This window comes from Syngnathoides biaculeatus, chromosome 15 (genome assembly GCF_019802595.1).
Source record: "Syngnathoides biaculeatus isolate LvHL_M chromosome 15, ASM1980259v1, whole genome shotgun sequence".
Lineage (NCBI taxonomy): Eukaryota > Metazoa > Chordata > Actinopteri > Syngnathiformes > Syngnathidae > Syngnathoides > Syngnathoides biaculeatus.
The window spans coordinates 22102279-22130218 of NC_084654.1; the positions used below are offsets into that span (position 1 = coordinate 22102279).

General features: G+C 45.1%; 4 protein-coding genes across 4 annotated transcripts; 1 reads left to right on the forward strand and 3 right to left on the reverse strand.

The window, feature by feature from the left end:
- Positions 1-17: 17 nt before the first annotated feature.
- On the forward strand, positions 18-4966 carry dusp23b (dual specificity phosphatase 23b). Its single transcript, XM_061843492.1, has 3 exons — positions 18-191; positions 1949-2219; positions 2569-4966. The coding sequence occupies exons 1-3, from the start codon at positions 181-183 to the stop codon at positions 2752-2754; spliced, it is 468 nt and encodes a 155-aa protein (XP_061699476.1). The 5' UTR covers positions 18-180; the 3' UTR covers positions 2755-4966.
- LOC133513517 (afadin) lies at positions 4285-11906 on the reverse strand. The gene is made up of 22 exons (XM_061844380.1): positions 11811-11906; positions 11173-11365; positions 10978-11084; positions 10776-10894; positions 10498-10534; positions 10127-10438; positions 9766-9911; positions 9585-9679; positions 8321-8592; positions 7609-7752; positions 7337-7535; positions 7181-7266; positions 7009-7089; positions 6858-6923; positions 6723-6796; positions 6528-6646; positions 6293-6463; positions 6105-6190; positions 5875-6018; positions 4980-5798; positions 4715-4809; positions 4285-4447 (listed from the first exon to the last, which is right to left on the reverse strand). Exons 1-22 carry the CDS (start codon positions 11904-11906, stop codon positions 4285-4287), a joined length of 3624 nt encoding a protein of 1207 aa, XP_061700364.1.
- A 705-nt stretch (positions 11907-12611) lies between these two features.
- slc22a3 (solute carrier family 22 member 3) lies at positions 12612-17614 on the reverse strand. The gene is given in 12 exon segments (XM_061844219.1): positions 12612-13017; positions 13561-13660; positions 13741-13853; positions 14675-14783; positions 14857-15071; positions 15152-15255; positions 15529-15646; positions 15722-15890; positions 16116-16270; positions 16343-16446; positions 17241-17467; positions 17470-17614. Coding segments are annotated over 12 exon segments (1602 nt in total). The 3' UTR covers positions 12612-12974.
- A 2860-nt stretch (positions 17615-20474) lies between these two features.
- txlnbb (taxilin beta b) lies at positions 20475-27073 on the reverse strand. The gene is made up of 9 exons (XM_061844381.1): positions 24733-27073; positions 23722-23813; positions 23430-23600; positions 22979-23173; positions 22434-22553; positions 22282-22356; positions 22045-22137; positions 21862-21957; positions 20475-20888 (listed from the first exon to the last, which is right to left on the reverse strand). The coding sequence occupies exons 1-9, from the start codon at positions 24941-24943 to the stop codon at positions 20475-20477; spliced, it is 1467 nt and encodes a 488-aa protein (XP_061700365.1). The 5' UTR covers positions 24944-27073.
- Positions 27074-27940: the final 867 nt, after the last annotated feature.

Consider the following 27940-nt stretch of genomic DNA (forward strand, 5'->3'; position numbering starts at 1 on the left):
ACAGCCACCGTCACCATATATCGGTGTCCATCTGCTTTTATGGTGGACAACTACCCACCATGCTGTGCTTCACTCTTGATTTTTACAGCCGTGCGGTTGTTCGACGGTCGGCTGACAACGACCCTGAAATTCGCATTTTTTTTTCTGGCAGTTGTTCGTTGAGGACGCTTCTGTCCTTTCATGACTGAAAAGTGAGTGATTTCATGACCTCAATTTTAGAATCTGCCTGTCGGCTCTGTTGTGTGACATTTATTTGCTGTTAGCCGTCCGGTTAGCTTGTAGCATTCGTTGTGATTTTCTTCCATATGATTATTATTATTATTTATTCACCTATATTTAGTTGTTTCCCCTCGCGACTTTTGTGGAAATGTGGCGCTTTTGTTTTCTTTGTTTCCTTGGTATGTGCTGGCCATTAGTGAAAACAAACTTAATTCGGCGTCATTTTGCTTGAATGTTGGATTAAAGTACAACTAGCAAGGCAAGTCTCGTACTTTTCCGGTGTTGTGGCGTCCGTATTAAGAGCAATTTTAACAAATAAAGAGCAAACAAACAAATAAAATGGGGATTATTTGGCTGGTTGTTTCCACGACAACAGCGTTAATTTCGGAATTTGAAAAAAAAAAACTAGGAAAATATTTCTTGAAAGTGAAGTTGTTGAAAATGTAGCCGTTTTTCCTAATAGGAGCTCATCTTGATTCCGATTTATTTGTTGTAAAAAAAAAAGTGCAACGAAAAAATAAGGTGCAGATCATTCAGTCAAAGACAAAGATTTTAAATAAAAGAATAAGAATATTTAAAAAAAACATAGATGATTTAAGGTGGAGGTGGGACTGCATCAGGGATCCGAGCTGATCCCCTTCCTGTTTTGCGGTAGTAATGGATAAACTGACAGATGAGGTTAGAGCCACAATTTTCTTGGGTTCTCCTCACAGAGGGAAGGTTTAAAAAAAATGAATACTGCATCAGGGATCCGCGCTGAGCCCCTTTCTGTTTGCAGTACTAATGGATAAACTTTTTTTAATAAGCTTGTATATTAATATTTTCACTACGGTTTCTTGCCCCCAAGGTGCCATAAGATGGCGCCAAAGCAACACTTTTATTGGTTTGGTTGAGGGTAGGTTCCAAAAAAATAAATACTGCATCAGGGATCCGCGCTGAGCCCCTTCCTGTTTGCGATAGTAATGGATAAACTTTTTTTTATAAGCTTGTATATTAATATTTCACCAAGGTTTGTTGCCTCCAAGGTGCCATAAGATGGCGCCAAAGCAACACTTTTATTGCTTTGGTTGAGGGTAGGTTCCAAAAACATAAATACTGCATCAGGGATCCGCGCTGAGCCCCTTCCTGTTTGCGATAGTAATGGATAAACTTTTTTTTATAAGCTTGTATATTAATATTTCACCAAGGTTTGTTGCCTCCAAGGTGCCATAAGATGGCGCCAAAGCAACACTTTTATTGCTTTGGTTGAGGGTAGGTTCCAAAAACATAAATACTGCATCAGGGATCCGCGCTGAGCCCCTTCCTGTTTGCGATAGTAATGGATAAACTTTTTTTATAAGCTTGTATATTAATATTTCACCAAGGTTTGTTGCCTCCAAGGTGCCATAAGATGGCGCCAAAGCAACACTTTTATTGCTTTGGTTGAGGGTAGGTTCCAAAAACATAAATACTGCATCAGGGATCCGCGCTGAGCCCCTTCCTGTTTGCGATAGTAATGGATAAACTTTTTTTATAAGCTTGTATATTAATATTTCACCAAGGTTTGTTGCCCCCAAGGTGCCATAAGATGGCGCCAAAGCAACACTTTTATTGCTTTGGTTGAGGGTAGGTTCCAAAAACATAAATACTGCATTAGGGATCCGCACTGAGCCCCTTCCTGTTTTGTGGTAGTAATGCATAAACTGACAGATGAGGTTGGACCCACAATTTTTCCTCGGGTTCTCCTCAGAATGGCATCCAGTCCTCCGAACAATTTCTCCTGGGTGGTCCCGGGGAAAGTGGCCGGACTGGCCCTTCCCAGGATGACGGCGGAGTACCAGTACCTGCTGGACCACGGCGTCCAACACCTTGTGTGCCTGTGCGAGCGCAAGCCGCCCCATTACGACACGTGCCCTAAATTGCGGCTGCATCACATCAAGATCGCCGACTTCACGCCGCCCTCGCCGCCGCAGATCGATAAGTTCCTGGCCATCGTGGAGGAGGCCAACACCAAAGGAGAGGTACGAGCCTTCACGAGGACTCCACGCGGTCCAGTTTAACAATCTTTCTGGTTCCGTTTCGATCGGTAAGCCTTGATCAGTTTTTGTAACATGACATCATGACAGAACAACCCTAATCCTGATTGAAAATGGGTTTTCAAGTGGAACAGTTTTCTGTCGAGGTACCACTTATGACAGAACCGTACTTGTAGTACTGTACTGCGATGTGCGCAACACTACAAACGTGTAAAAATACGCACCAAACCGATCACGCTCGTTACCTCGGCTACTTCAGTTTTTATGAACATTTCATTTCATAAACTGCAACTCGTTCATACAGCCGTATTGCTGTTTGGCCCCCCCCGTGCAGGGCGTGGCGGTCCACTGCATGCACGGCCACGGGAGAACCGGCACCATGCTGGCCTGCTACCTGGTCGAGACGAGGAAAATGTCCGGAATCGACGCCATCAACGAGATCCGCCGACTGCGCCCGGGCTCCATCGAAACCCGCGACCAAGAAAAGGCAGTCGTGCAGTTTTATCAGCGCGTTAAATAGACCGAGGGAAGTACACCTGTCCACCACTTTTTAGAAAAATATCTATATTTATAATTGCCTACAGGTGCCACCATTTGGTCTAAATCACTGTTGGCAAACTGAAGGCCCGGGGGTCAGTTCTGGGCCGCCACGTGATTTAGGTGGCCCCCTCAAGCAAATCATGGGCATCAACTTTCACGTTTCTTGCTACAATCGCTACCCAAATTTTTAACTTTCATATTTAAACAATAATTGGATTGGATTTTCGAAACCATTTTGGGGAGGGGGGGTTTAACCAATCACATTTTTACAATAATTTGAGCAATAGAACAATTATTATCTTTGACTTTGAGTCGAAAAAGGAGGTAGCAATTAATTTGTTCAGAATCTGAATTTGTTGTATGTAATTATGTAATAATATGATGAGGCAATGGAACACTTTGATGGTTTCACAGTCATAATGGCCCACAGGTGTCAAACTCAAGGCCCGGGGGCCCAGAGCTGGCCCGCCACATGATTTTATGCGGCCTGCGAAGGCAAACCATACGCGTCAACTTCCGTGATTCTTGTTCAAATCTGTGCCAAAATTTCATATTGTCATATCGTAAACGATGATATTGCAAGTATTTTTGTGTTACCAGACATCAACAATGGTTGGAAAAACCCCGTTACCCTTGATTTCTGATTCAAAACTGGTTCATAATTTTTATGTGTATAAATATGAATTGGGGATTAAAGATTTTTATGTTTTCACAGTCATAGCGGCCCTCCAAGGGAAACCGTAACCACGATGTGGGCCCTGACAAAAGTTGCCTCGGGACTTTTGGTCTAAATCACAGGTGTCAAACTTACGGCCCCAGGGGCCAGATCTGGCCTGCCGCACGATTTTATGCGGCCTGTGAAGGCAAATCATTCTTGTCTACTTCCATGATTTTTTTTTCACCAAATTGTCATATCGTAAATGATGATATTTGGAAGTATTTTTGTGTTAGCAGACATCAACAATGGTTGAAAAACCCAATTACTCTTGATTTCTGATTCAAAACCGGTTCATACATTTTATCTGTATAAATATGAATATTTTTTCAGTCATAGCGGCCCTCTGAAGGAAACCACATCTATAATGTGGCCCGTGACAAAAACGAGTCGAAATGAAGCTTGTTGTATTAATATTTCACCAAAGTTTCTTGCCACCAAAGTGCCATAAGATGGCGCCAAAGCAACACTTTTATTGCTTCGGTTGAGGGTAGGTTCCAAAAAATAATCATAATCTGTGCAATAAGTGAACACTATCAGGAATGAACACTGACGTGCAATATTTAATACTTTATTTGAGTACATAAATGAGATAGATAGGATCGAGCCAAAAAGAAAGCGACGTTGAAGGATGCTAAGATCTGGCGTATTACATGTTTCAGGCTTAGGGTCGAACCCTAAACCTCAACCGTTGGGTCCAACCCTAAGCTCTGTATTGAGATATTGATCTTTTTTTTTTTTTTTTTTTTTAATTAAAAACAAAAAAAAAAAGTTTGTGAACGCTTCAGCCTTGAATTATCCACTGGATGCCAGCGAAAACAAACGCCGCCGCTCCTTGAATGGTAGCTTCTCCGGGGCTGAGGTCTTCGGCGTTTTGTCCTCCCAGCACCTGCAGATGAGCAGTTTTTGGTTTCGTTTTTTTTTTTTTTTTTTTTTTTTCGACTGAACACTCGACTTTCATTACAAGGGGAACAGGAAACACAACCTCGAGTTTTCAGGGTTTGGTTGCAAATACAAGACTGTCGCGGTTCGCCGTACGAGTCGTCACCGCTAGAAGCAAAAGAATAACGATGACTTACTCTTGAAGCACCGCGTTGTCTTGCAGCCGTCCGCTTAATACGTCATCTGCGCAAAAAAAAAAAAAATTGAAATGACAATAAAATCCTGAGTGAAAACCAATTAAAGTATTTGAATCACTTCATCAACTGAACCGATTTGCTAAAACGCGGTACCTGTTTTCCCGACCTTTAGGGTGGTGCCAAGACTTTTGGTCTGCTCTTTCAGATCGTCATTTGGGTTCTCCGCTGGGCTTCTCTTTTTCTACGAGAGAGAACAAATATTTTATACATTTGACACTTTTCATATCTGAGGTAGTGAACAAAGTTGATGTACAAGAAATTTTGGATTGTACGTGGTCTATATGTACTTGAACTTCAACTGGTCTTTTACCTGGTTAAATAAAGATTTTTTTTTTTTTTTCCCCGACTCACCTGAGCTCTTCTCTCCAGCTCTTTTATTGTCACCATCATGTCCAAGTCCTCGTCGTCCTGGTCCTCGTCCTCCCCCCGTCTCTGGATCTCTCGCAGCCTTTTCTGAAACTGCCACTCCAGGCTCAGATTGGCGAGCCGCTGGGTCTCCTGGGCGCTGCGGTCGGCCTTGGCCTGGAGCGCCCTCACCTCCCGCTCCAGGAGCTCCAACTCGTTCAGGTCCAGCTTCTTATTTGGTTCCCGGGGGTCTTTGGGCTCTACTGGACCGGCACTTTTCCCCTGTTGGGTCGGCAGTTCTTGGAAGGAAACCTGCTTAGTCGGAGTGATGCTCACTTGAGGTTTAGCCGCATGTTGCTTGGGTAGCCGCGAGGGCCGCGGGAGCTGGTTATCAGCGGAGATTGGACATGCGTAGCTGGTGGGAGGTTTCGGTCTCCTTTCATTCGAGTGTCCGTTTACTTTCAGGGTTTCACCGGACCTCAGCGCCGTCACACAGGAACGATTTTGGAATGTTTTAAGGGGAGGAGTGGCGCGAGAAATGGTGGGCCCGGTCACAGGGATGTCTATACGAACGGGCTGGATCGAGGGGATCGGCGTGGGCTGTTGCGAAAAGGGGGTCCTCCAGACTCCGGCGCGAGTTCCCTGCTGCCCTTTGGCCGGACAGCAGTTGTCAGCGATGATGTTTTGCGTGGAAAAGCTTGGGCGAATAAGACGGTGCGAGTGGCAGTTCTGCTTGGGGCCCAAGCCCTGCCAGATAGTTTGACTTTTGTCCAGTAGGGGGCCTCCTGCGTCCACGCACAAGTTTTCCTGTGACAGAGCTTGACGCTAGATGGGCGAAGGGAACATATGAATCATAGATCGTGGTCGTGTGCAGTTGTTTTAAAAGCAGTAAAAGATTTACCATCAAAGTCCGTTTGCGAACAGAACTCTCTCCTCCCAAAGGCCGCAAAGACACCTGAAACATTTGCTGCGATCGACTGGATGCGGATGTGTTTTTGTCCTGAGTTTTCAAGGCTGGAAGTGTCAGATATTGTTGGTGTAATGTCTAAAAACAGACAAAATGGTCGTCCTTGCATGACATGGAAACATCTGTGGTGCCAGAATCATTCGGAAGGTTTCGTCAGGTCATACATCAGTGCAAAGGTTGGAAACTGACTTGTTCCCTCGCACGTCTCGGTCGGCGAGATCATCTCCATCCCCCGGGGCGAAATCTTGCCCTAATATGCAGGAAAAAGTACTCAAATACTAAAAGTACCACAGCTCTTCGTGTGACACCCGCTTTGGAGTATCATCGCAACATCAGAATGGACGTCACCCACCGACCACGTTGGGGTTGGAACGATAAAATTGTCTGGTCTTCTGGACGATCTGCGCTTTCATTTTACCCCCGCGGCCCTCCGGACCCTGAGGCTGCTCCGATGGGCCTGCATCCTCGACGGGGTACAGAACCGTCTCCTTGCGGTTTCTGTCGTCATGGCTCTGATCCCACTCTTCCGGAGTAGAATGTGGTTATCAGACATTAAAAGCAATTCGGTTGTCGTTCCTGGTCCTTACCTGCATCCCAAGCGGCGGCGGGAACGCCCAGCAGAACGCCGAGGCCGTGGTAGCTGGCGGCAAACTTCGCCACTTTTAAGGTCACAACAGGGCCGGTTTGTAGCATGATCGCTGCCGCCCTAACCAGACAAAACATAAAAATGTGCAAAAAGGTCTTGTGAAATTTAGCAGGCTTGGGGTCAGCTGGCTCGCTACCTTTCCTGGCTGAGGCCGAGCAGGCTTTGGCCGTCCACGCTGAGCAGCTGGTCCCCCGCAGTCAGCAGGCCATTCTGTCAAAAGCGGGGCTGTATCACAATTTGGGACTCCCCATGAGGTTTTGTCAACACTCACCGTTTCGGCTGGTCCTCCCTTGACGATGGACTTGATGTAAATCCCAAGATGGTCCTGGCCTGCTCCCTTAGGCATAATCACAACCAGATCAGACATTTGGCGGGATGGCAATGGCGTGAGAACATGTGTTTGTCGGGGTTGCCACGGATACCTTGGCAGCCACAATGCTAACACCCATGCCACTTTTGAGAGGTTTCTCCAGGGTGACCGTAACAGTCTCTGGCTCTCTCTGGTTGTCCTGTTGATGAGAAAATAAACCAAGACAGTAATGCCGTGGCATTTAAAAAAAAAAAAAAAAATCTTTTGGTAACAAATTCTGTAATACGTTCCAAGTATGGCGTTCCTGGTTCAGTGAAGAAGATGGTCCAATCACCTTTAGGATTCTGCTGGGAGGTCAAATAGCAAAGACCTACAAAGGAAGCATCACACAAGGTTGGAGGTTTGGTTTTGTACACTTTAAACTTTTACCTGGTCGTTACCTCTCTGGCAAACGGGCTCCAGAAACTCCCGAAATCCAGGAGGGATTCCTTTCACGTTGTCACAGGAATACCCGCCATCCGGCAGCAGGAAGGGAAGCCGGAGGTCGAGGTCCTCCTCCAGCTGGATGTCTCTGCCTTCCTGCCGAATCAGGTTGTCCGCCGAGGCCTCTGCGCCCGCTACCGCGGCGTCAATCAAGTCCTGGAGCGGGACGGGGCACCGTTGACATGTCGCATCAGTGAGTTACCGCAAGAGTACAGGAACAACCACGTACCGCTGGGATGGGAGGCTCATTGGGTGCGTAAAAGTATCCGGCTAGCAAAGTCCGCAGCTGCAGTGAATTCAACTTGAAACAGCTGTTCTGGATCTCTTTCACATCTTGTATGGTGTATTTGGTCATGGTCAGGAGCATTGTTGCCTGTTTGGGGGGGGAAAAAATGTAAGACAAAAACAGTGACAATCCATATTGATTTTCATTTTTTCCTGTCTTTAACCTATCCTCAGCTATTCCCAGGAAAAAAACTCGCCTACTTGTGGATCTCTGGTGCATTTTATTTGATCTTTTTAAAGCAGATCATTAATTTCAAGGGTAACGGTAGATGCGTTTTGGGATGATAGTGATATATTTATGCTTTTAAACACTCAATATAGGCAATTAATCCATTAGCGTGGGCGGGGGGTGGGGGGGGGGCAAGTGTACCCAGATGTTCGTATCCTGAACGTATGCCGTCGTCGTCTCAGACTTAACCCACATGGGCTATGAATGAATGTGGTGGTCAGGAGAGTCGTAGGCGCAGAATGGCAGCCACAGAATTAACTTACCACCACCAGGTGTGACTTGGGAGTCAAATAATAATAATATTTGGAAATAATACAGCATTATTATTGTAAACATCGTTAGGGCTTTACTGGAAAGCTAATCCATAGTATTAAAAAAAAACACAAGCTACGGTGTTTAATCCTGTTGGCTTTGGGGAAAACCCGACCTGGACCACGTGTCCCAGGTGGCAGTCGGCAGCCAGTTCCAGGCCCTGCCTCTCCGCCCAGGCTTCGATGCCGCTCAGCCTCTGACGGACAGCCGCCCCCCAGTAGTGGGAGCGCAGGGCCGGGGCGCTGGCGTCGGGGCTCACGAGGCGGTTGAAGAGCCAGGCGCTGATGAAGTGGAAGAGCTGGGAGAAGAGCTGAATGGCGAGGGCCGGGTTGACCTGGTAGCGGCGTAACAGCGACATGGTTTTCATCAGGGTCTTCATCACCATCTCTGCAATGATAGCGCCACAAAAACCAAACGCCTGTGAACATGGCATCTCTTCTAAGCTTCTAACTGTTTTAAAGGGGACATTTTGGATTAGATTACCTTTTAATACATACAAATGTTTACTCTGTACTCGAGACTCAGCTCCTCTTTTAGCTTCTCAGTACGGCAGTAATATTTGTCATTATTTGCAGAAAATAAAGAATCTATGCCTATGAGTTTTGCTATATCAGTTTATATCCCTCGTTAAAGGGTAACACACCACCACATGGATGCTAATTGCTAGCCTATGGTCTTTGTCATATGTTAGCGTTAAGATAGCATATGCTACGTAGTTCTTTTCAATAGATGTATTTATCGTTTATTAAATAACCAAGAAAAATTTGGTGATCTGCCAACAATCTATCCATTATCTGAGCCGCTTATCCTCACAAGGGTTGCGGGAATGCTAGATCCCATCCCAGCTATCTGCCTATTTCCCCAAATTCTTCCGTATGTCGTAACTATTCTGTGCAGTGTCGGTGCAACATCGTTGCTGGTTAAGTTGTCGATGTGGTAATTTGTCTTTGGTGATTTGTCCACAGCATGCGGCACATCCCCGGATCCGCATTGGTGGCTTGTAGTTGAAATAGTCTGGATGCAAACGGTTCAAGATCTCCTGATCTGGAGGGAGTCTCAAGAGTCTCCAGAAGTTTTCCGTTGCACCACAAAAAGTTACTGGATTTGTTTTGCTGTTGTTTTTGAAAAAGAATGGATACAAAAGGTTGGCAACAGTTGCTAACTATATCGACAAAGTCACTAAGTCGGCGACACTCGTTGCCGAAAAGCCGTAACTCCGCCTCTGGTCGTCACGGAAGTCGTACTCTGCATTTGCGTGAGCCAGAAACCCACCCTGACTCCACCCCAAACACATATTGCAAACAGTGTGACAAAAAAAAAAAAAAAGTCTTTGACCTTTTATACATTTTTTAAAAATAAAAACAAGAGGGCGTTTTTACCTATGCCCGCAGGAAGAGGACCATGTCGCTCAGGATCAATCAGAAAGGTGGGCAAGTATTTGCTTAGCTCGATCTGGACACACTGAATCAGGTGACTAGGGTGATAGAAAAACATGGAATCAAAAACTGAATGGATGGGTAGCATTTAAGTCTGTTCAAAGAGTTAAAGGGAACCACCTACGTGTAAGCTTTGTGCACCAGCCGGGACAGATCCAGCTGACACTGTCGCGTGGGCCCGCTGAGGTCCTTGTCGTGTTTGAAGAAGTTGAGCAACTCTGAAGTGTTGGCCATCCAGAAGGCGAGCGCGCCGGGGATGTCCTGCTGCCTCTGGAAGAAGAATAGAAAATACTGTCCTTGCAGGGTCCTTGATCCTCTAACCACAGAACCACAGAGTCAATGATTTTGTCTTGGTGATTGTCCAAATATCTGCATCTAGACTTTCATCGGCTACGTGCCTAACTTCATCCGACCTTTTCATACCGCTACCGTCATATCACTGTTACAGAAACCATCCCTACTCTACAGAAAAATCCAGGACTTGCCTGGATGACCTTGCTTGTCAAGGCCACCATCTTGTCCGCGATGAAATTTATGCAGCCGGTCGGCGCGTGCGGCCGCTGGAGCCCGAAGCGGCCCGCGGCGTAGAGGGCGTACGCTGGCGAGAGCTTGAAGTGAATCGTGGAGCTATTGGCGTAATTGATGACCGCCGTCAGGAAGGCTTCCTCAGCTGAAACGTCACACGAAGACATGAGTACACCCCGAGGACCGAGGTTACTGTCACACGAAGACATGAGTACACCCCGAGGACCGAGGTTACTGTCCCAGTCGCAAACATTATATCGCGCCAACAGTATCTAGTAAAAAAGTATTAGCACTCGGTTTCTTGTCGTCACTGGCTTGCAGTTGTACTCACTGTGCTCGCTGAGCTGAATTCCAAGTGGTAAACCAAACTGATCGAAGACGTCTGGCGGGGGTCCGTCTGTGTGGTTTTAATAATCGTGGAATCAATGAAAAAGCAAACACCTGAAGCCGCCACCCTTGTGTTGATAACGGCTTGCTTACCTTTTATAACTTCCGGTGCTTCTGAGTTGCCGTTCGGTGACCTTTGACTTGCACTAGATGTTTGTTTCAAGAAGTAAGTTATCTTCTCGTGAATTGATTTGCAGTTATTTTTATTTATTTTTTTTTTACCTGTTCTCGTCCCCCGCAGGCCTGTCAGAGACTTTGCTTTTTTTCTTCTTGTCTTTTCTCGACAGAGTTCTCTTGAACGTTTGGATCACGCCCGCCTTTTCCTTGATCTGACAGCTCTCCTGTATTGATCACGTGGATTTTTTTTATAATTTCAGAAACGTTTGCGGATGTCTTCTTGAAGCTTGCAGTCGACGGATGATACCTCAGTCGTCTCCTTGCTTTTCTTGAGCACGAATCGTCCCTCGCGGTTATCCGAGTTCCAGTTTAGCTGGACCACCAAAGGTCTCTCATCTGGGTCCATTTGGCGTTCTTGTTGCGTGGGTGCGGACAAAGAAACTCCAAGTTACAGGATACGAGCAGTGACACTTGAAAATCGGAGCAGAACGCGGTGCCTCACCCTTCTCGCCGTGGATCTCGTATAAGGAGTAACAAGTGCTCAGCATTTTCATATCCGGACGGAATTTCTCGGCTAGCGTTTCGACCACCTCGGTAGTGGAATCTTCGCTGCAAAACCGCAGGCACTTGGTTGCAATGTTTCCCCCGGTGCGATCTTCTAAGTAGAAGCGCATCACGCCTTGGAACACCAGATTCTATCAGCAAAAAAAATAAAATGAAAAAAATACACACTTTCTTAAGGCTATTGTCATTTTGCAGAAGGTAGTCTATGTTAAAACATCAGGGACCTGATTTACTCAACATTGTACAGACACAAATTGGCTGCAAACTCAATTGTAACTACTGTAGTAATTTCCCATGTTTGTTTGCTTCTCCCATTAACACTTCCAATTCCATCACTTCCAACTTCATTTTGCTCTTGCGGTGCGCTCCCAAATTTTCTACCGAAAGTGCGAAACCCTATTATGCATAAGGTGGTTCCATCAATTTTACACTTTTTGACCCACCAACAGCGTATACAATCTGAACTATTCCACACACAATAGAGTGCCCGATCTTGGGGATTTCAGTTAACCAGCCCCAAGGTGTCAAAGCTAGCGTGCGGTAGTACAGTTCTCTTGGTAGCCGCAGGTTACTCACTGCGTCCGGTTCGCTTATTTCAAACAAGTCCAGTCTGTTGTTGTTCCACTGTCTGATGACGTGGGCCAGTTTTTCCCGTTCCGCGTCTGCCGCCATTTCGCACCAATTAATATTCCTCCGGAATCGAGAGAGGCCCAACTTTCAAAACCGTCCCTGTCCTTCTTTCTTTGCGCTTTAAACTCGCTGCGCCCGCTCAGTGAGGTCTTAACATAATTGCAGACTTCATCCCCTCTTCACAGCCCCTCTCCAAGCCCCCTCTGTTCTCATTTAACGGGTCAGCAGAGCTTCGTTATTTGTGTGGGGAAAACTTTCCTAATCATAAGTCTGTCAGAGGCATGTCATTTTTGTCCTTGGACTCCAGTTAACAGTTTTAAATCTCGAGTGCTCAGTCGCGCAAACTTATCTTAAAATCAGTTGATCGTCTGTGGCGCAGTTCGTTTTAATCACGTGACTCTTGCGTTGCCAAACGTTTTCTGGGTCATAATCAGATGCTGTTTTTTTGTTTTTTTTGGTTCTTTTTAATGGCTTGACACCCACTTCTCACGCACACCAGTGATCTTCAGCAAAGCCAACACGTACCAGTCGTCCCATTCAGTCGCCGCGTCGTATGTGGGGCAGCTTTTGTTGGCCGCCCGCAGCCTTTTCTGGGTAAACGTTCAGCGGGACAAAAGACTGAATAAAAACACGCATCAATTAGATATACGGTGGAACAAATAGACGACAAACGCCGGTATTGTTGTCTGGATGGTAGTAAGAAGGCGGACGCTAAGAGAGACGGGCTTAATCTTGCAATTCTCTTTATTGGCACTTCTAAAATAGACATGATTCAAAAAGAAGGATAGAGTAACAGATAGAGGATAATGTCGTACATCAATATCCAGCACCTCCTAATTTGTTCTTAGAACACTCGTGTTACAGGCCTCGGAGACTATAAATTGAGATCCAGATGGAAATGAATAGGCCCCATTTCAAATCCTTGAAATAATCAAACGTAGACACCGTGGACACGTTATAGATAAGCAAAAAGTTTCGCGGTTTAGGGTCTCTCATTTGTCATGGATACGAGCTTCCAACTGGACCTCAATTGGGCAAATTCCCCGGGAGAAGTTTGTCTAAATTCCAAGAGAAGGACGCAAAAATCCTTCTCGAAACTCCTGCCTTTCTTCATCTCATTGAGACGTTCCCTTCCTTGGGTTGGTTGGTTTTTCTGCAAGGAACCACAAAAAGGGATGAGAGGACATTAGAGATGAAGCAAGGGGAGGTATGAAAATGTACATACACGGAGTTTTAACATCTTAACTTAGGCGTGATGTAGTACCGAGACTGACCAGTGAGAGGCAAAAGCGTTCCGCAGGGCATCCAGAGTGCTAATGAATACAAAAAAGAAGAAATCGAAGAAGCTAGGCTAACTTTTAGCTTTTGTGGTAGCTACGTAGCCATTGCAAACTTATTTCCTCGTCATTTTTACTGTGGTGAATGACTTTGTGCGACACGTTTTACAAATCCTCAACTAGCTGAGTCCGTGGCCCGGCCCAATTTTGTGTTGACCACACAAATGAGGTTTTGCAAGCATCATTATTTTAACAAGTTTTAGCATGTAAGGTTGCCTGAGGAAAAATCAGTCCTTGCTAAGCTCCCACCACAAGAAGAAAAATTACCCTAATAACTCCACATCACAGAATAATCGCTAAGGGTCTTCTTTCAGAAAGGGGGAATGTTTCCCCAAGGAAGACCGCGGAGTTCATCGTACCTTCTTAGTTTCTCCATGTCCTCGATGGTCTCCGGTAGCACGACCCCCTTCATTTCTGGCAACAGTGTCACCAAGCCGCCGTTGATCACAGACATAGCCCCTTCAAAAGAAAAAAAAATATTTATGTTTGGCCCCTGTCATGAACGCGGTATGAGGTTGGTAAAACGTTTTCGAGCGTACCGTAGACGCAAAAGGGAAGCTCCTGCCAGATGCTTGCCAGCCTGTAGAGCAGCAACGAGGCCACGATGACCCCAGCGTCACAGGCCGATGAACACACGGACACTCCCAGATTTCTGTCCGAAAAAACGACATCATGGTCGTGCAAGTAGGAGTTTCATCAGTAAATTCAGAACATTGCAATTTGTTGGTAGCACCTACGCTCTCAAGGGACTGGAAAAGTCAGGGAAAGGAGTAAAAATGGACATGCGAGGACATTTTCATGTATCAACCACCTGTTGTAAGTGTCGCTGCTCACCTTGTTAGAGGACTTTCAAAGTTTAGAGAAGGTCAAAATCAGTTGAGCTGGGAAGGTTACAGTGCGTTTCAGGTTCGTCTTGAAATTCCACCCGAATGGGTACGATCTCAAATTTTTTTGTGAGTAGTGCCTATGCTAGCAAAAAGACAGATGACGCTATTGTTGCATAAGAATGCCAAATGGTGTGATAGAATATCTATCTATCTATCTATCTATCTATCTATCTATCTATCTATCTATCTATCTATCTATATCTATCTATCTATCTATCTATGTCTATCGATGTTGAGTTTTCGTGTCATCCTTGTGCTTGCGTGTTTTTTTTTTTTCCCTCGCTACTCCTTCTTTCTCTCGACATACTCGAAACTTGTTTGTCTGTGCGTGCCCTGCAACTTTGCCGGTGATCAGTGCAGGGACAATTTTGTCTTTCGCCCAAAGTTAGCTGTTAGGCACCCCCACGAGGATAAGCACGATAGAAAATTGTTGCCTGGATGAGGTAATTTTTGCTTTCAGGCTTACAGAGAACCGTCCCTCCTCCTTTTCTGTGGTAAACATGCTCTACCGTTTTGCACCTTGCACTTTGTTCGTCCTCTCTTGAGGTAGGTGCGTGACAAACATCCGCAGTCATCGATTTCACACCTCAGAGTGGTGGGATACAGTTCCGCGTTAGCAAAGCTGAGCGTCTCCAGAGCGGTAGCAATAGCGAGCCTCCCAACGAATGCCGAGGCTTTTTTCAACCAGGAAACCTCTGGATAGAAAATTCCGTTACAGAAATGTGAATTGTATCACGCAAGCGCGGCGGCGGTCACCTCAAACCCTACCTGCGGGAATGAAGGGCGCGGCGAGGCAGACGAGGCCTCCGATTAAATTGGTCGCGGCTAAGAGGGTCCGCCGGCCAACTCGGTCCACCAGCAGGTAGAAAATCGGGCCCGTGGGGAGCTCCACCACCGAAGAGATGAAGAAGTCCAAGAAGTGATTGTCACCAGTGATTCCCAGGCTCAAAACCAGACCGTAGAACACACTACTGCTTGAAAACCTGCAGAGGGGTAATTGAGGCAAACACTTGACTGGAGAAAGGAATCCGGTCCAGCCACGAGGATCATCAAACTAACTTGCCAAGCATAAATCAAAATGAGCGTGTTCCTCCTGATGAAGGGAGTCTTAAGCAAGTCCAGAAAGGACACGGGATCTCGTTCTTCCTTCTTCTCCAGAGGAATCATCTGCAGTGAATCAAATGTGTAGATGCTTTTGGATCGTAGCTCTTACATTGAAGTCCAAACAATACGCACAACTTTGCTGTTCTCTACCAAGGAGCGGAATGGTAAAATTCACAACTGGTGATCCATGGAAATTTGCTTCTGAGATCATCCCGTTTCATCCCTTGCAAATTTTTAGATGGTTAAGGTAATCTTTCATTCTTTCATCCTAAAATTCCACCACAAGTCCAATATCCTTAGCTTTTTTTTTTTTTTTTTTTTTTTTTTTTAGTGTACCTCTTGAAAGTTCTGCGGCAAACTTCTCCCATTGCGCTTGGCGACGTGTGTCAGGATTCTCACGGCCTCCGAGTCCCTCTTTTGAGAGAAGAGCCAACGTGGAGATTCTGGAACTATCCTAAACAAAACACGTAGTTATTTTTGGGATGCCCCGAACTTATAAAAAGTATCCTACGGCAGTAATTGCAGTTACCAGTAGTACGGAATGAAGAGGAGCCAGGGTAGAGTCATGACAAATTGCAGAGTCCTCCAGGAGGGCACGAGGTAGGCCAGGCCGGGCAGGATCACCATGCCGATGGAGTAAAACGACCGGCACACCATCGACACAAATTTCCTGTTGTTTGAGCTGAAGAACTCAAACACTATTTTTTTTTTTTTGTATGAAGACCAAAGATTATTTGGAAGACCTAACCCAACCGACGTTTGACCTTAAGCTCGGTACACACTCCGATAATTGGCCCAAATTTGTGCATTTGACCCCACTTGCGATCAGAAGCCCGATCCTTGGGTTTCTCCGGTTGTGTGTACCTGGCTTTAGGACTAAAAATCATTTGTCAATATTTTTACAGAAACAAGCGTCCACATACGCAATACGTAGCACGCCGACCACGCTCCCTTTTCAAAAAACCCTTGCAGGAAGCGAAACGCCAGCAGCAGCGGGTACCACGGCGACAGCATCACGCCCACGCTGGCGAAACCCAAGCAAAACGTGAAGGCGAGGAAACAAGGCTTCCTGCCAAACCTGTGAGAAGGACTTATTTGTTTTGGATTTTTTTTTTTTTTTTTTCACAAAAATACACATCGAGAGGCAAACCTGTCAGACATGTATCCGGTAAAGAAAGCGCCGATGAAGAGCCCACACGCCAGCGCGACTTGATTGAGATTAGCGAGCCAGGAGCTCTCGCACACCAACGAGAACTGCGGGGTAGAAAGCCGAAACGATTAATCAGGAGATGTGAATGAAGATTCATTTGCAGCCTGGCCAAGGGGAGGTGACCATCTGCTCTGGGTAGACTCTCCAGAAGTCTTTGATAAGACCGCAAAAAGTCACCAGATTTCTTTCCTGTCTCTTTTTTTGCAAATAGTTGCCTGGTCCAGTATTTCAAAACATTTAATCTGGTTCACCTTGATTTCAAATTGGAGTAATTCAAACCTAGAGAGCCATCTTGAATCCAGGATCCTGGCTCCAGTAGGAGCAGGACAGTCCTTATCTTTGGCCTCAAAATAATCAGAATCTCCACCTTGGACTTTTTCAGATACCCGAGGACAGCATTTGATCCCAATCTGTGTTGGCCTGGATCACCAAATCCATATTCCAATTTTGCTTGGCGTGGGATCGCTTCAACTGGTTTGGAGGACCCAGTTTTGAGATTGAATCTAAATATAACGATAGTGTCGCATCAGTGAAGAAGATTTGAGAGAGTGTTGAAGACTTCCTGCTGTGGAGTCGGTCTCGGAGGCTCAGACATCGCAACTTCTGGAGATAAAGTCTCTGTTTTAAATACACTAGGATAACAAACGACTGAAGGAATCTTATTGTCATATCAATACAAATTTGTATATTATACGCAGGATTTTTCTTCAGTAAGATCTTTCCCATCTTATCGCAGCTCTCCAGAGTAAACTGGAACATCGTGGCTATTTTTACCGCGTACGCCTGAGCGGTTTCTCTCCAAGGATTCGGCTAGAAAACATCAAGAGAACACAAGTACCTCAGAAACAATTGTGGTGTAGTTTTTATCGAATGCCCACCCTCCGACACAAGGTATCACTGGGGTGGTGTTGAAGTCCGGAAGGTGGTCCAGTTCTCCTCATGCGATCTGACTCCAGTTCAAGTCGAATCTCTCGCAGCGGCCGAAGGACGCTCCAGACCGGGGTACAGTGACTTCCCTCGCCTGCGCCTCCGTCCAGCCGCATTCCGCCCGGAGGCGCTCGGCCTCCAGTGATCCGGCGTCTTGCCTAGGAAAACGACCCCCACCAGGGCAAAGGAGAAGGGGATCAGCGGCAGGGAACATAGCGCCACCAGTCTCTTCTGGAAAGGCCCAAAGTCTCCAACGTGGCCGATGAGGTCGCTGAAGTCCGCCATCGCCGGCAAGAATGGCCGCCGTTTGTTTATAAAAAGCAATGTGGGGCAGCTCAAAGTCCTGATTTCATCATCAGTCTTGAGTTTACTGTCCGTCTCTTTCCGCAACGGCGACGTCTCGCAAATCGACCGTGTTGTGTTTTTGACCCGCCGCTGATTGACGTGACGAGTCAAGCTTTCGTTTCTCAAAACAACTTCGTCATGGATTGCCTTCAACGACGCCACTGACCACAATAACTCAAATGAGTTCCGGGGCAAAATCCAATCATTCATTCATTTCCTCTACCGCTTATCCTCACTATCTGTATCAAAAATGGGCCCCTGTTGTCAATCGCAAATGAGCATGATTGTCTTTGTAAATGTCAGATTTTATTTTATTGATTTATCTCTTTTCATCCATTTTAATTGCCGCTTATCCTCATGAGGGTCACGGGGATTTGCTGGAGCCAATCCCAGCTGTCAACGGGCAGGAGGCGCAGGGTACACCCTGAACTGGTCGCCAGCATATCGCAGGGCACATCGAGACAAATAGCCACACTCACAATCACACCTATGGGCAATTTAGAGCGTCCAATTAATGTCGCATATTTTTGGGATGTGGGAGGAAACCGGAGTGCCCGGAGAAAACCCACGTAGGCGCGGGGAGAGCATGCAAAGTCCACACAGGCGGGTCTGGGATCGAACCCAGGTCCTCAGAACTGTGAGGCCAAAACCTCGTCTGTCTTTTATGCCAGCACACCAAGCATTTAACAATATTAATAATAATATATATTTTTTCAAAAAGTCCTGTAATACTCTTGCATTAACTCATTCACTGCCAGGCTTTTCCGGTTGATGTGGATATTTGACTTGGAAAGCCGTCAATGGCATGGAACGGAACAGTTTTGTTCCCCTAAAATTGGTGTAATCAAAGTATCCAATTACAGAGTACGCCGTCGTACCGACAGACAACCTTAATAGTGTAGTGTAATAATTGAACCGAAAATTGTCGTATCTTTTGAGAAAATGTCAGATTTTTGGCGAAAGGTTGTAATTTTATGAGAATCGAGTATTTTTTTTCCCCCCCGTCCAGGAAAAATGGCATTCATGTGGGTCTAAAGTTAGAGTGTAACATTTTTTATTCAGATTTTTTTCCCCATGATTATTCATTTTTAAAATCTATTTGAAGTATCGCATATGTTGGGTCGTTTTCAAGAGAAACAAAGTACAAAAACCTTGAGGTGTACACGCCGAGTGCTGACTCGTGTGTAATTGGTCCGCGAAAGATTAACGACCGTGCGTGATTTCTGCCCCCCCCCCCCTGCAGATTAACGCCGCGACGACCTTTGTCACGTCGTCGTCGTCGTCGTCGTCTTTGTGCGTTCGGACAGCTCGAAAGCGGCGCCGCGCGAGTCGTCGGCCGGGCTCTTATCGGCGCGCGGCACCTCCGCCCGGCCTTTGTGTGGCCGCCGCCGCGTGGAAAGCGAATTTACGCTGCCCTGACAGCGCTTGTATTCAGGTGCACGTCTCCATAGTGACCAAAAATAAATAAATACATAATTCTAGTCTTTGGGCATCCTTGTCAAGGTGCAGATTGCTGTGACCATGACTGTGCAGCAGATGGCGCACTTTTTTTTTTGACAAATGAATTTTTAAAAATTATTTTTTAAAGAATTTGTCTGTGAAAGAGACTCACCAAGTATATTAATTTATCGCTATTATTGTGATATATTTATCCCTAAGGAGAACTTCTCTGAATAGTTGTTTATTGCGCTCATATTTATACTGTATGTGTGCTTGTCACAGTACATGAGCCTTTATTATTGCAATATTAGTTTTTTTTCTTGATAGGTGGAAAAATGTTTTATCAGGGGAAAAAAAAACTTTTAGCACAAGAGTACACTGTAAAAAAATTCTCATATTACGACTTAAATACTTATCTTGTAAATACAACTTTAGACGTTTTATCAGAAATACATGAAAAAAAATGTCTTCTTAAAACTACAACTATTCTCCCGTGTTGTGACTTTTTCATGAAATATTACAACTAAATTTTGTCAATATTTTTTGGTCGTAATTTTCACAAAATCATTTATTATAAATACTAATTCATTTGCATAAGATCACTGTTTTTGTAATGTCACTTATGTAATAATATCAGACTTTTTACCGAAAAAATCACATCATTTAAAAAAAAAAATTTGTCTTGAAAATATACAAATTTTTTTCTGAATTGTTGCAATTTTTTTCGTGGGAAAAAAAAGGACTTTTGCTCTTAAAAAAATAGTCATGGACTATTGCCATTTTTAATTTTTTAAAAAAACTTATGTAATGTTCAGACTTTCTTTATATATAAAAAAAATCTTAACTCTCTTAAAAAAATCTTATTTTTGGAAATATATATTGACATATGTTTCCTCCCTCAAAAAAAATTATTCTTGTAATATTACACCTTTTTTCACACACAAAAACCCAATAATGCGGGAATTGCTGTAAAAATTGTGTCCTCTTTATACATATTGTTTGGAAAATGCAATGAATTTGTGTAAAGTTTCATTTTGCAATACTGAGACGGAAATAACTAGTAACTAGTAATCTGGTACAATTCCAATGAAGTTGGGACGTTGTATTAAGCAAAAGATGAAAACAGAAAATGATTTGAAAATCATGTTCAATCGTCAATTTATGTTTTTAGCAAATAGCCATCAGCTCAAGAGTTTTATGGCTGCAACGCAAAAAGAGTACAATTGATCAGTTTGAACATTAAATATATTTGTAATGTATTAAATATAGATTGAAATTCTGTTTTTTTTTTTTTTTTTTTTTTTAAGTTATTATTATTTATGTTGAACCCAACGTCCCAACTTTATTGGAATTGGGATCGTTAGTGAACAGACTCCAGTTCCAAACGTTCTTGGTGGCCCCGCCCCGCGAGGTTCTCCGCGGGTTCTCGGGCTTCTCGGGAGGGGGCTTCCGTCGTCGCGTCCGCTGGAACGGCGATGGAGCCGGCCAGCTCCTTCAGGAGCGCCTGCTCGGCTTTCAGTTTGGCCAGTTCCAGGCTCAGGAGGGCTTCCGGGGAGTCGGCGGACCCGGACCCGGCGGGGTCGGCGGTCGACGACCCCTCGCCGTCTTCCTCCTCCTGCGGGACGTCCTTTTTCGCCCCCTCCTCAGGGTGGACCCCGGCTGCTTGAACCTTCTCGTAGAGAGACTTCCTTTGGTCCTGCAAGGCCCTGCACAGACTCTCCAGCTTCTGGTTCTTGAGGGTGACCACCTCCAGCTCCTTGTCCCTCACAGCTTTCTGCAGAAAGTACCCACATAACTGGGATATTCATTCCAACTATAAACAACACATTTTTTGCCACACTTTCTCCTTCACTTATGAGGCTCGTGCTGGTGTGCCCGCCTTGGCCATCTGGGACCGATGGATAAATTGTTCATTGTGACTTCTCTCAGCTCATCAGTGCGACTTTTTCCCCTCTGGGTAGTTTTTACTGTATGTCTTCATGTGTTCTAGCAGCATTTGTGTTCAGATCACTTTCATTTTGAGGATTTTTTTGGTTTACCTCTCAGAAGGTAAACATAGTTTTTAGGTTGTGGGTTCAAATCCGGCTCGGGGCTATCTCCTTTGGAGTTATGGTTTTCTCCGAGTACTCTAGTCTCCAAAAACTGAAAACTTTAAACAGTCAAATGGTGTGAATGGTTGGTTGTTTAGATGTGTCCTGTGATTGGCCGGCGACCAATTCAGGGTGTATTCCCCCTCTCAACGTTGCATATTAGCAGACCAGCAACCCAAGGAGCACTTGCTAGGTTCTGCATCGCAGTGATAGTAAGACCACGTCGGAGGATCCAAACGGGATGCCGCAATGGTCTCTCGGCTGCCACGAGAGACGGCCATATCGTCAAGGGCCAATCAGAGCGTAGCTGCATTGCATATTTCAATTAGGAAGAACAACTATCCAATCAAAGCAAAGCTTTTTCACTTATTGAATATAAATGAGAAAGTTCAAAGGCCTGGCAGAAACGACCAACTGGAATAGCTTGAAAAGGACATTCTGGGCATTTTTTTTGCCAACTCGATAAAAAGATGTCAAAGAGTTTGGCAAAAAAATGTGAACGTGTGAGATATTTATTAATATTATTATTGTATATATTGTTCAAATCCTGGACGTTGGCTCCCATTTCCCGCCGCTCGGTTGGAGCTCTAACGAGCATCACGCACGGCGCACATCAGTCGATCCGGGAAGAAGAAACAAAGGCAGAAAGGCGCTTACATCCGCCGCCATGTCCACGAGGCTCCGGCTGCAGCCGTCGAAGCGGCTTTTCCATGATTGACACTCCTTCTCCAGCTTCCTCATCTTCTTGGCCATCTTGGAGCACAACAAACATATTATCCGGCTAAAAATAACTTCCATTTTTTTTTTCCTGTTCCTTCCTTGAAAAGGCGGCATACTTACTTTGTCCATGTCCTGTTTGAAGCTGCTGTAGACGCTGTTACTCTTTGAAACGGTGCCCTGGAACTCTTCAAACTTCTTGGAGTACATGTCGAGCTTTGGGAACAAAATTAATGTTAACATTTCAAAAAAAAAAAAAAGTAACAAATACACTTTGGGCTGGGCCTTAAAATTCAATCTCTGAATTATTTTCCTCCCTCCCGCAAGCGCGACGTTCCGGCCGTCCTGTCGCGAGCGTACCTGCGCCTTCATCTCCACCTCGTTGTCCTTCAAGACCTTCGCTTGAGACTTGAACTCGGCGGCCTTTTGCAGCAGCTGTCGGGACATCGGAAAAATTGAGAACGGAACCCACGCAAAACGGCGTTCCGCCTGGAACTGGACCACATACGTACCAGCTCCCTCTCCAGCTTGTGCTTCTGTTCGGCCTCCTTCAGCAACATGTTGGCCTGAGTCAGTTTGGTGTCCAGAAGCTTCTCCTTCAGGTCGCGGTGCTTGAAAACCTTCTCCAGGTTCTGGAATTGAGCGTTTAGCAGGAAATGAGTCACGTTGAGCTGGGGGGGGGGGGGGGGGGACTTCCAAGGCCCCAATTGTCAAGATTTGGGAAGTTCCAGGATCAAAATAGACCCATCCAAGTTTAAGCGCTGTTAATTTTAAGACGAAAGCGAATGCGAAGTCACACCCCAGCATAATAAAATGAATCAGAATCCTTTCAGAGTAGTCTGGAGATGAAAACGAGTCTTTGGAGAGATACTGTGGAAAGTCGTATTTTTAAAGAGGAAAACGGGAACTAAGTGAGAGGTTCCGCTGTATTAAAACACTTTTCAGTTTGATACAGTCCAAAAACTGCAAAGCACAACAAAGACCTGTAGGATAGTTTTCCTTGTTGCAGAAAACTGAGCGATTAGACGGCGGTATGGACCGAGGTTAGCGTACGTACCGCCTCCCGCTGGTCGTACTGCGTGACGAGGCCCTTGAGCTTGTCGGCCAGGGCGCTGTTCTCCTGGCAAAGTTTGGTGTTGCGGTTGCTGTGCTCCTCGATCTGGGCCTGGATGTCGCTCAGGGTTCCCTGGAAGTGGGTGGTGATCTCCTTCCTCTTCAGGTCGTCTTCGCGGCACCTCTGCAGCGTCTCCTCCTACCGACAGGGGTGTGTCTTATTATTTTGTATTTGTGGTCAACTCTAATAAAATAAACAAGACCACATTCTGAGACGATGGCCTCAACTGAATTTGTCACCCAAGAGGCACTGCTAACGGTTTTGCCAACCAGCTCAACATTCTCATTCCCTGACTTCCACGTCGCTCAACAGGCCAGGCCCCGCCTTTTAAACACACATTTAGAGTCACGGATACTACAGTGTAGAAGGTGATTGATTGATGTGGAGGAGGCACCTTCAAGGTCTTGTTGTGCCGCTGCAGTTCCCGGCAGAGTCCCTCCAGTTTGCTGCGAGCCAGGACGGCACGACTGTGCTCGCTCTGCAGCTGGTCCTTCTCCTTCATCACTTGCAGAAGCTTCTTCTGCAGAACCTTCAGCTGCTTCTGGTCGCTCCGGTGCTCCTCCAGCTACGAGCACAAAACCTCGCGTGAGCCCGGTCTCGACGTCTTGTTCCGGCAAACGCTTACGTTTGAAGATAAAGCGCGGGATTGATCTGATTTTGTTGGCGCGTACGGTAAATCCACTCACCAGCTCGGCGTGCTTCTTGATGGTGGCCTCCAGTTTCTGCTCGGGAGTGTCGAGCTTGTTCAGACTTTGCATGAGGAGCATGGCATCTTTTCCTGAGTAGCAACAGAGGAGCTGTGATTTAATTACGATTCTTATTACACTTGACAAACTGTTGGTAAATCCGATGACATGAACTTTTCCATTCAGTACGTACAACTCGGATTTTTGGATCTATTCAAAGTCTGAATCCTAATTGAAAGTGTCTCGCTTATTATTCTTGAAAGTTGATTAACCAATGTAAAATCCATTTGAAATGTTTTATATTCTGGTCTTTCTAGAATCACATCCAGATTCTTGATCTTGATCTTGCGCCAGATTGGAATGTGTCTTTAAGTCATACTGAAACGTCACATTTAATTGATTTAAAACCAGTTCAAAAAGTGTTGATTTTAATTCAGATTCCAGATTCTGATTCCTGTAGACCGTTGATCCTTCTGTTCTTGGATTATATGAAAGGTACACACAAATTTAATCCAAATGTGTTTGTCAAAGTCACGGCATTATTTCAGTCCACACTCCAGATCGAGATCATGATTTGAAATGTATCCGTTTGTTCTTGGATAATACCGATGCTACGCCATAACCGTAATCACTTATGTCTGTTAGAAGAAACAAAAGTTTAAAAAATGATTACCGTCCAGATTGAAATCCCAATTCCAGATGCTGACAGTTGATCCACGAGTTCTCGGACTATACCGAAGCTAGCCAGCAATTTAACTGAAACCTTTTAAATACTTTTGAGGTACTGTCCTTATGAAATCCTCAGCCCAGTCCACATCCTAGAGTAAGATCGTGATTTTGGATTGAGCCATTGTACTGAAGATACGCAGCAATTTACTCAAAATGTGTTCAGAACTATATTCCAGCGCACATTTTGGATCCCGAACAAAACTCCAGTGGTTGGGTAGATTCGATTCCTGCCACAAAACCCATTTAATGGAAACATGTTTGCGTCACACGTGCAAAACCTACCCAAGTTTTTGAGCATCTTTTTCTCCAGTTTCTGGTCCCGTCGGGTGTTGGGCCGGACCTCCTCCGCGTCTTCCGGCTCATCCGGAGCCTTGTCGGCCTGGTAGGCGCTGATGATGTCCTCCAGTTGCTTGCTCAGGTCCTCGGTCAGGTCCGCGTTTCCTTTCCCGTGGGTGGTGTCGGCCTGGGTGCCCTTCTCTGGACAGGTCTCCATCTTTGTTTTGGGCAGCTGAGAGGCAATTGTTTTCCGTCAGGATCAAACGAGAATCAAGTGATTCATTGAAGTTCTGATTGGGTTTTTTTTTTTTCTTTTTGGGGGGGTGGGGTGTTTAATTTCTATGGGGGAAATGGAATTCCCGACAACCTTGAGGTTGACCGGATTGCGTTTGACCTTCGAAGTTCATCCGTATGTTAGTTTGCTTGTTCTATGTTCTGAATGTCGTACCAGAGCAGCACCGAATACCGGAGACAAATTCCACACTTGGCCAACAAAGCTGATTCTGATTCTGGAAAGATTGAAAATGGCGTTTTGGTCACTGGAAAATTGTTCGTCGTCCAAACTGACGTAGTACGTCCAATTTTGAAGTAGCATTTCGTACCAAATATGATTTGTTAGGCTTCTAAATCATGCTATTTTTTTATGAGTATAGAGGATTTTTCTTTTTAAGTATTATTTGTACAAGAATGATGGAAAGCAAGCAATAATGTTCCACACAGTCTGGCAGAGGGAGAATGTTTACACGCATAAAATTAGCGCAGCCTTCACAGCGCTTTCACAAGCCCCGGCGCATGGCACCTGTTCCAGCGCCGCGGGCTATTTTAAGACCCTCTTTTTATGGGCAAGACGTTCATTTATTTCCTCCTAAACCGACACTATTGATGGTCGGCGTGCACAAAAAAAGTGCAGTGATTTGCTTTTGAAAATTGTGGAAAGGACGCGAAAACAACAACAACAAAAAAAGACTGGAAGGTCGAAACGTTCGTGTGAGTCGATGACAAACGATGCTAACATGCGTTAAACAAGCACTTGGCAAACATTTTTAAAGACATGAAGGGCAGAGAAAGGAGGAAAAAAAAAAAGAGAATTGGCGTGTTTAAGCTGTATTGTTATGTTTAGGCCAAAGTGGCGAAAGCCAGCCAAACGGGCGAGGGGTCTTACCGGGACCGAAGGCCGCAGGGGGACAGAAAGAAAGCGTGGAGGGGCTAAGACGGGCTGCCTGCCTGCCACCGCTGATGCAACAGCTGTGATAAGACCACCTCAAAAATAGAACGGGGGCGGGGTGGGAGTCCTTGACAGGACACTACAACTGCCCCCCCCCCCCATAAAAAAAAAAAAAAATGCCGCCATTGTCACAGGAGCTGGTTTGCTCGTGGACACTACGGCTGGGAATTGCCCACACCTGCAAATTTGCAAATCTCAAATCAAATTTTTGTTCCATAAAATTGTAGTCATGAATTGTGACGTAATTATTCTTTTTTTTGGGGGGGGGGGAGTGAATTAGATTTTTGTCTTTTCGAACTTTCAAACAGAACTTGAACTTTTTTAGCAATGGGCCCGTTTCGAAATTAGCGACGACGTCAGCATTGTCGTATCCTCTGGTTGGTCAGAGCAAAACGTTCAACTACCAAAAACACGTTCGTAGTAACCCGCAAACAATAATAAACCTCGGACCCCCACCTACTCGCACTCAGGCGCCCAGAGATTGACTTTGTTGCAGATTTTTTTTTCCTGTTTTTGTCTTCATTTTTTTTTTTTTATTTCCAATTTTTTTGTCATTTTTAAAAACTTTTTTTTTCATTTATTTTTTGTACGGTGGGACCAATCCTGCGAACCCTTTTTGACTGTTTATCCGAACCTCTTCAAAAATTATTTGGATTGGAACAGTTTTTATTTTCAATGTTGGCCGCAATTATAATTGGCTTGATTATCTTTGGATTTTTTTTTTTAGACACGGTCAGGCCCAGTCCCAATCCCCCCCTGCCAGCGGTTACCGTCTGAAGCAAACTTTCTCCGTTTTGTAGACTTTCGGACTTCCGGTAGCCTGATTAACATGTCGGGATATTTTCGCAAAGGTTTCCAGGTTCACCCAAGTTAACGACTTTGAATTGAAGATCTTTGGTCCGAATTGTGGTTCAGCTCAAAACTGGTGTGTGTGTTTTGTATATTTTGAAATACAGTACTGTAATTTCCGGCCTATAAACTGCCACACGCTTTCAATCCTGAGGCTTATGCGGTGATGTGGCTAATTTGTGCTTTTTTTTTTTTTCTAACGGCCGCAAGGGGGCACTCGAGCAGAAAAGGTAAGCGTGACACAGGTGGAGGTAGCGTGTTACTGCCATGTCTCAGTGATTTTTACCAGTATTTTTTTTTTTTTTTTTTTTTACTTTTACAGGCCCTGTTAGCACTGCGCTAGTGTTTGCACTGTGCTAGCGTGTTGCTGCTGTGTTACTGGTGTGTCTCAGTGATATTTACCGGTAAGTTTCATTTTTATCGGCCCTGTTAGCACTGGCGTTAGCACCGCGCTAGCGTTAGCGTTAAACTCTTTCTGTGTGCTGTTTTTCTTTGTCAATATCTCACATTTCAATGTGGGCACTTGCGGCTTTTACACGGCTGCGGCGTATGTATGTACCAAACGATATTTCCTGTACAAATGTACTGGGTGAGGCTTATAAGGCCAGGAATTACGGTGTGTGTGTGTGTGTGTGTATGTATATATATATATATATACACGAATCTCAAAATCATTTTTAACTACCACCTCCAATTTCTCCTCGTCAACTGACTACGCATATTTTGTCCACCCTGCGGCGTGATGTATAATTGTTGTGTTTCGGTAAAAACGTGAAATTGTGGAATGTATGTTGAAGAAAAATGTCTTATTTTTGGAAACATATGTCAACCCTGTGCAATGATGGATTTGTGATCTGTGCAGGAATTGGTCACAAAAATAAACAATCTGATTAACACCGCATAATTATACATTGTTATTAATAAGGTGTAGTGTGAAACAAGTACTGTACGCGAGTTTGCACGAGTTCCCAGAGTTCATCGGGGGTCGGGTCTGAGCTGAGCTAGAATCCAATAAATGTGAAGAGACTGGGGGTGTTTTGAGATTTGAGAGTTTTCGAGACGCTCCTGCCTGCAAAACACGCGATCCACTTTTGAGTTTGAAACTCTCAAATATTTTTTTCTACCTCGAAGTTGGAAAAA

Excerpts from the sequence above, each read along its gene's own strand:
- dusp23b (XM_061843492.1), top strand. Across the intron at positions 2,220-2,568 it reads AGGCCAACACCAAAGGAGAG|GGCGTGGCGGTCCACTGCAT; the intron begins GTACGAGCCTTC and ends CCCCCCGTGCAG.
- LOC133513517 (XM_061844380.1), bottom strand. The coding sequence starts at position 11,906 with ATGGCGGCAGACGCGGAACGGGAAAAACTGGCCCACGTCATCAGACAG. Across the intron at positions 11,085-11,172 it reads CGAGATCCACGGCGAGAAGG|AACGCCAAATGGACCCAGAT; the intron begins GTGAGGCACCGC and ends CCACGCAACAAG. Across the intron at positions 8,593-9,584 it reads TCCTCTTCCTGCGGGCATAG|AGATGGTGATGAAGACCCTG; the intron begins GTAAAAACGCCC and ends CTATCATTGCAG.
- txlnbb (XM_061844381.1), bottom strand. The coding sequence starts at position 24,943 with ATGGAGACCTGTCCAGAGAAGGGCACCCAGGCCGACACCACCCACGGG. Across the intron at positions 22,554-22,978 it reads AGTACGACCAGCGGGAGGCG|AACCTGGAGAAGGTTTTCAA; the intron begins GTACGTACGCTA and ends GCTCAATTCCAG. Across the intron at positions 22,138-22,281 it reads AGGTGGAGATGAAGGCGCAG|CTCGACATGTACTCCAAGAA; the intron begins GTACGCTCGCGA and ends TTGTTCCCAAAG.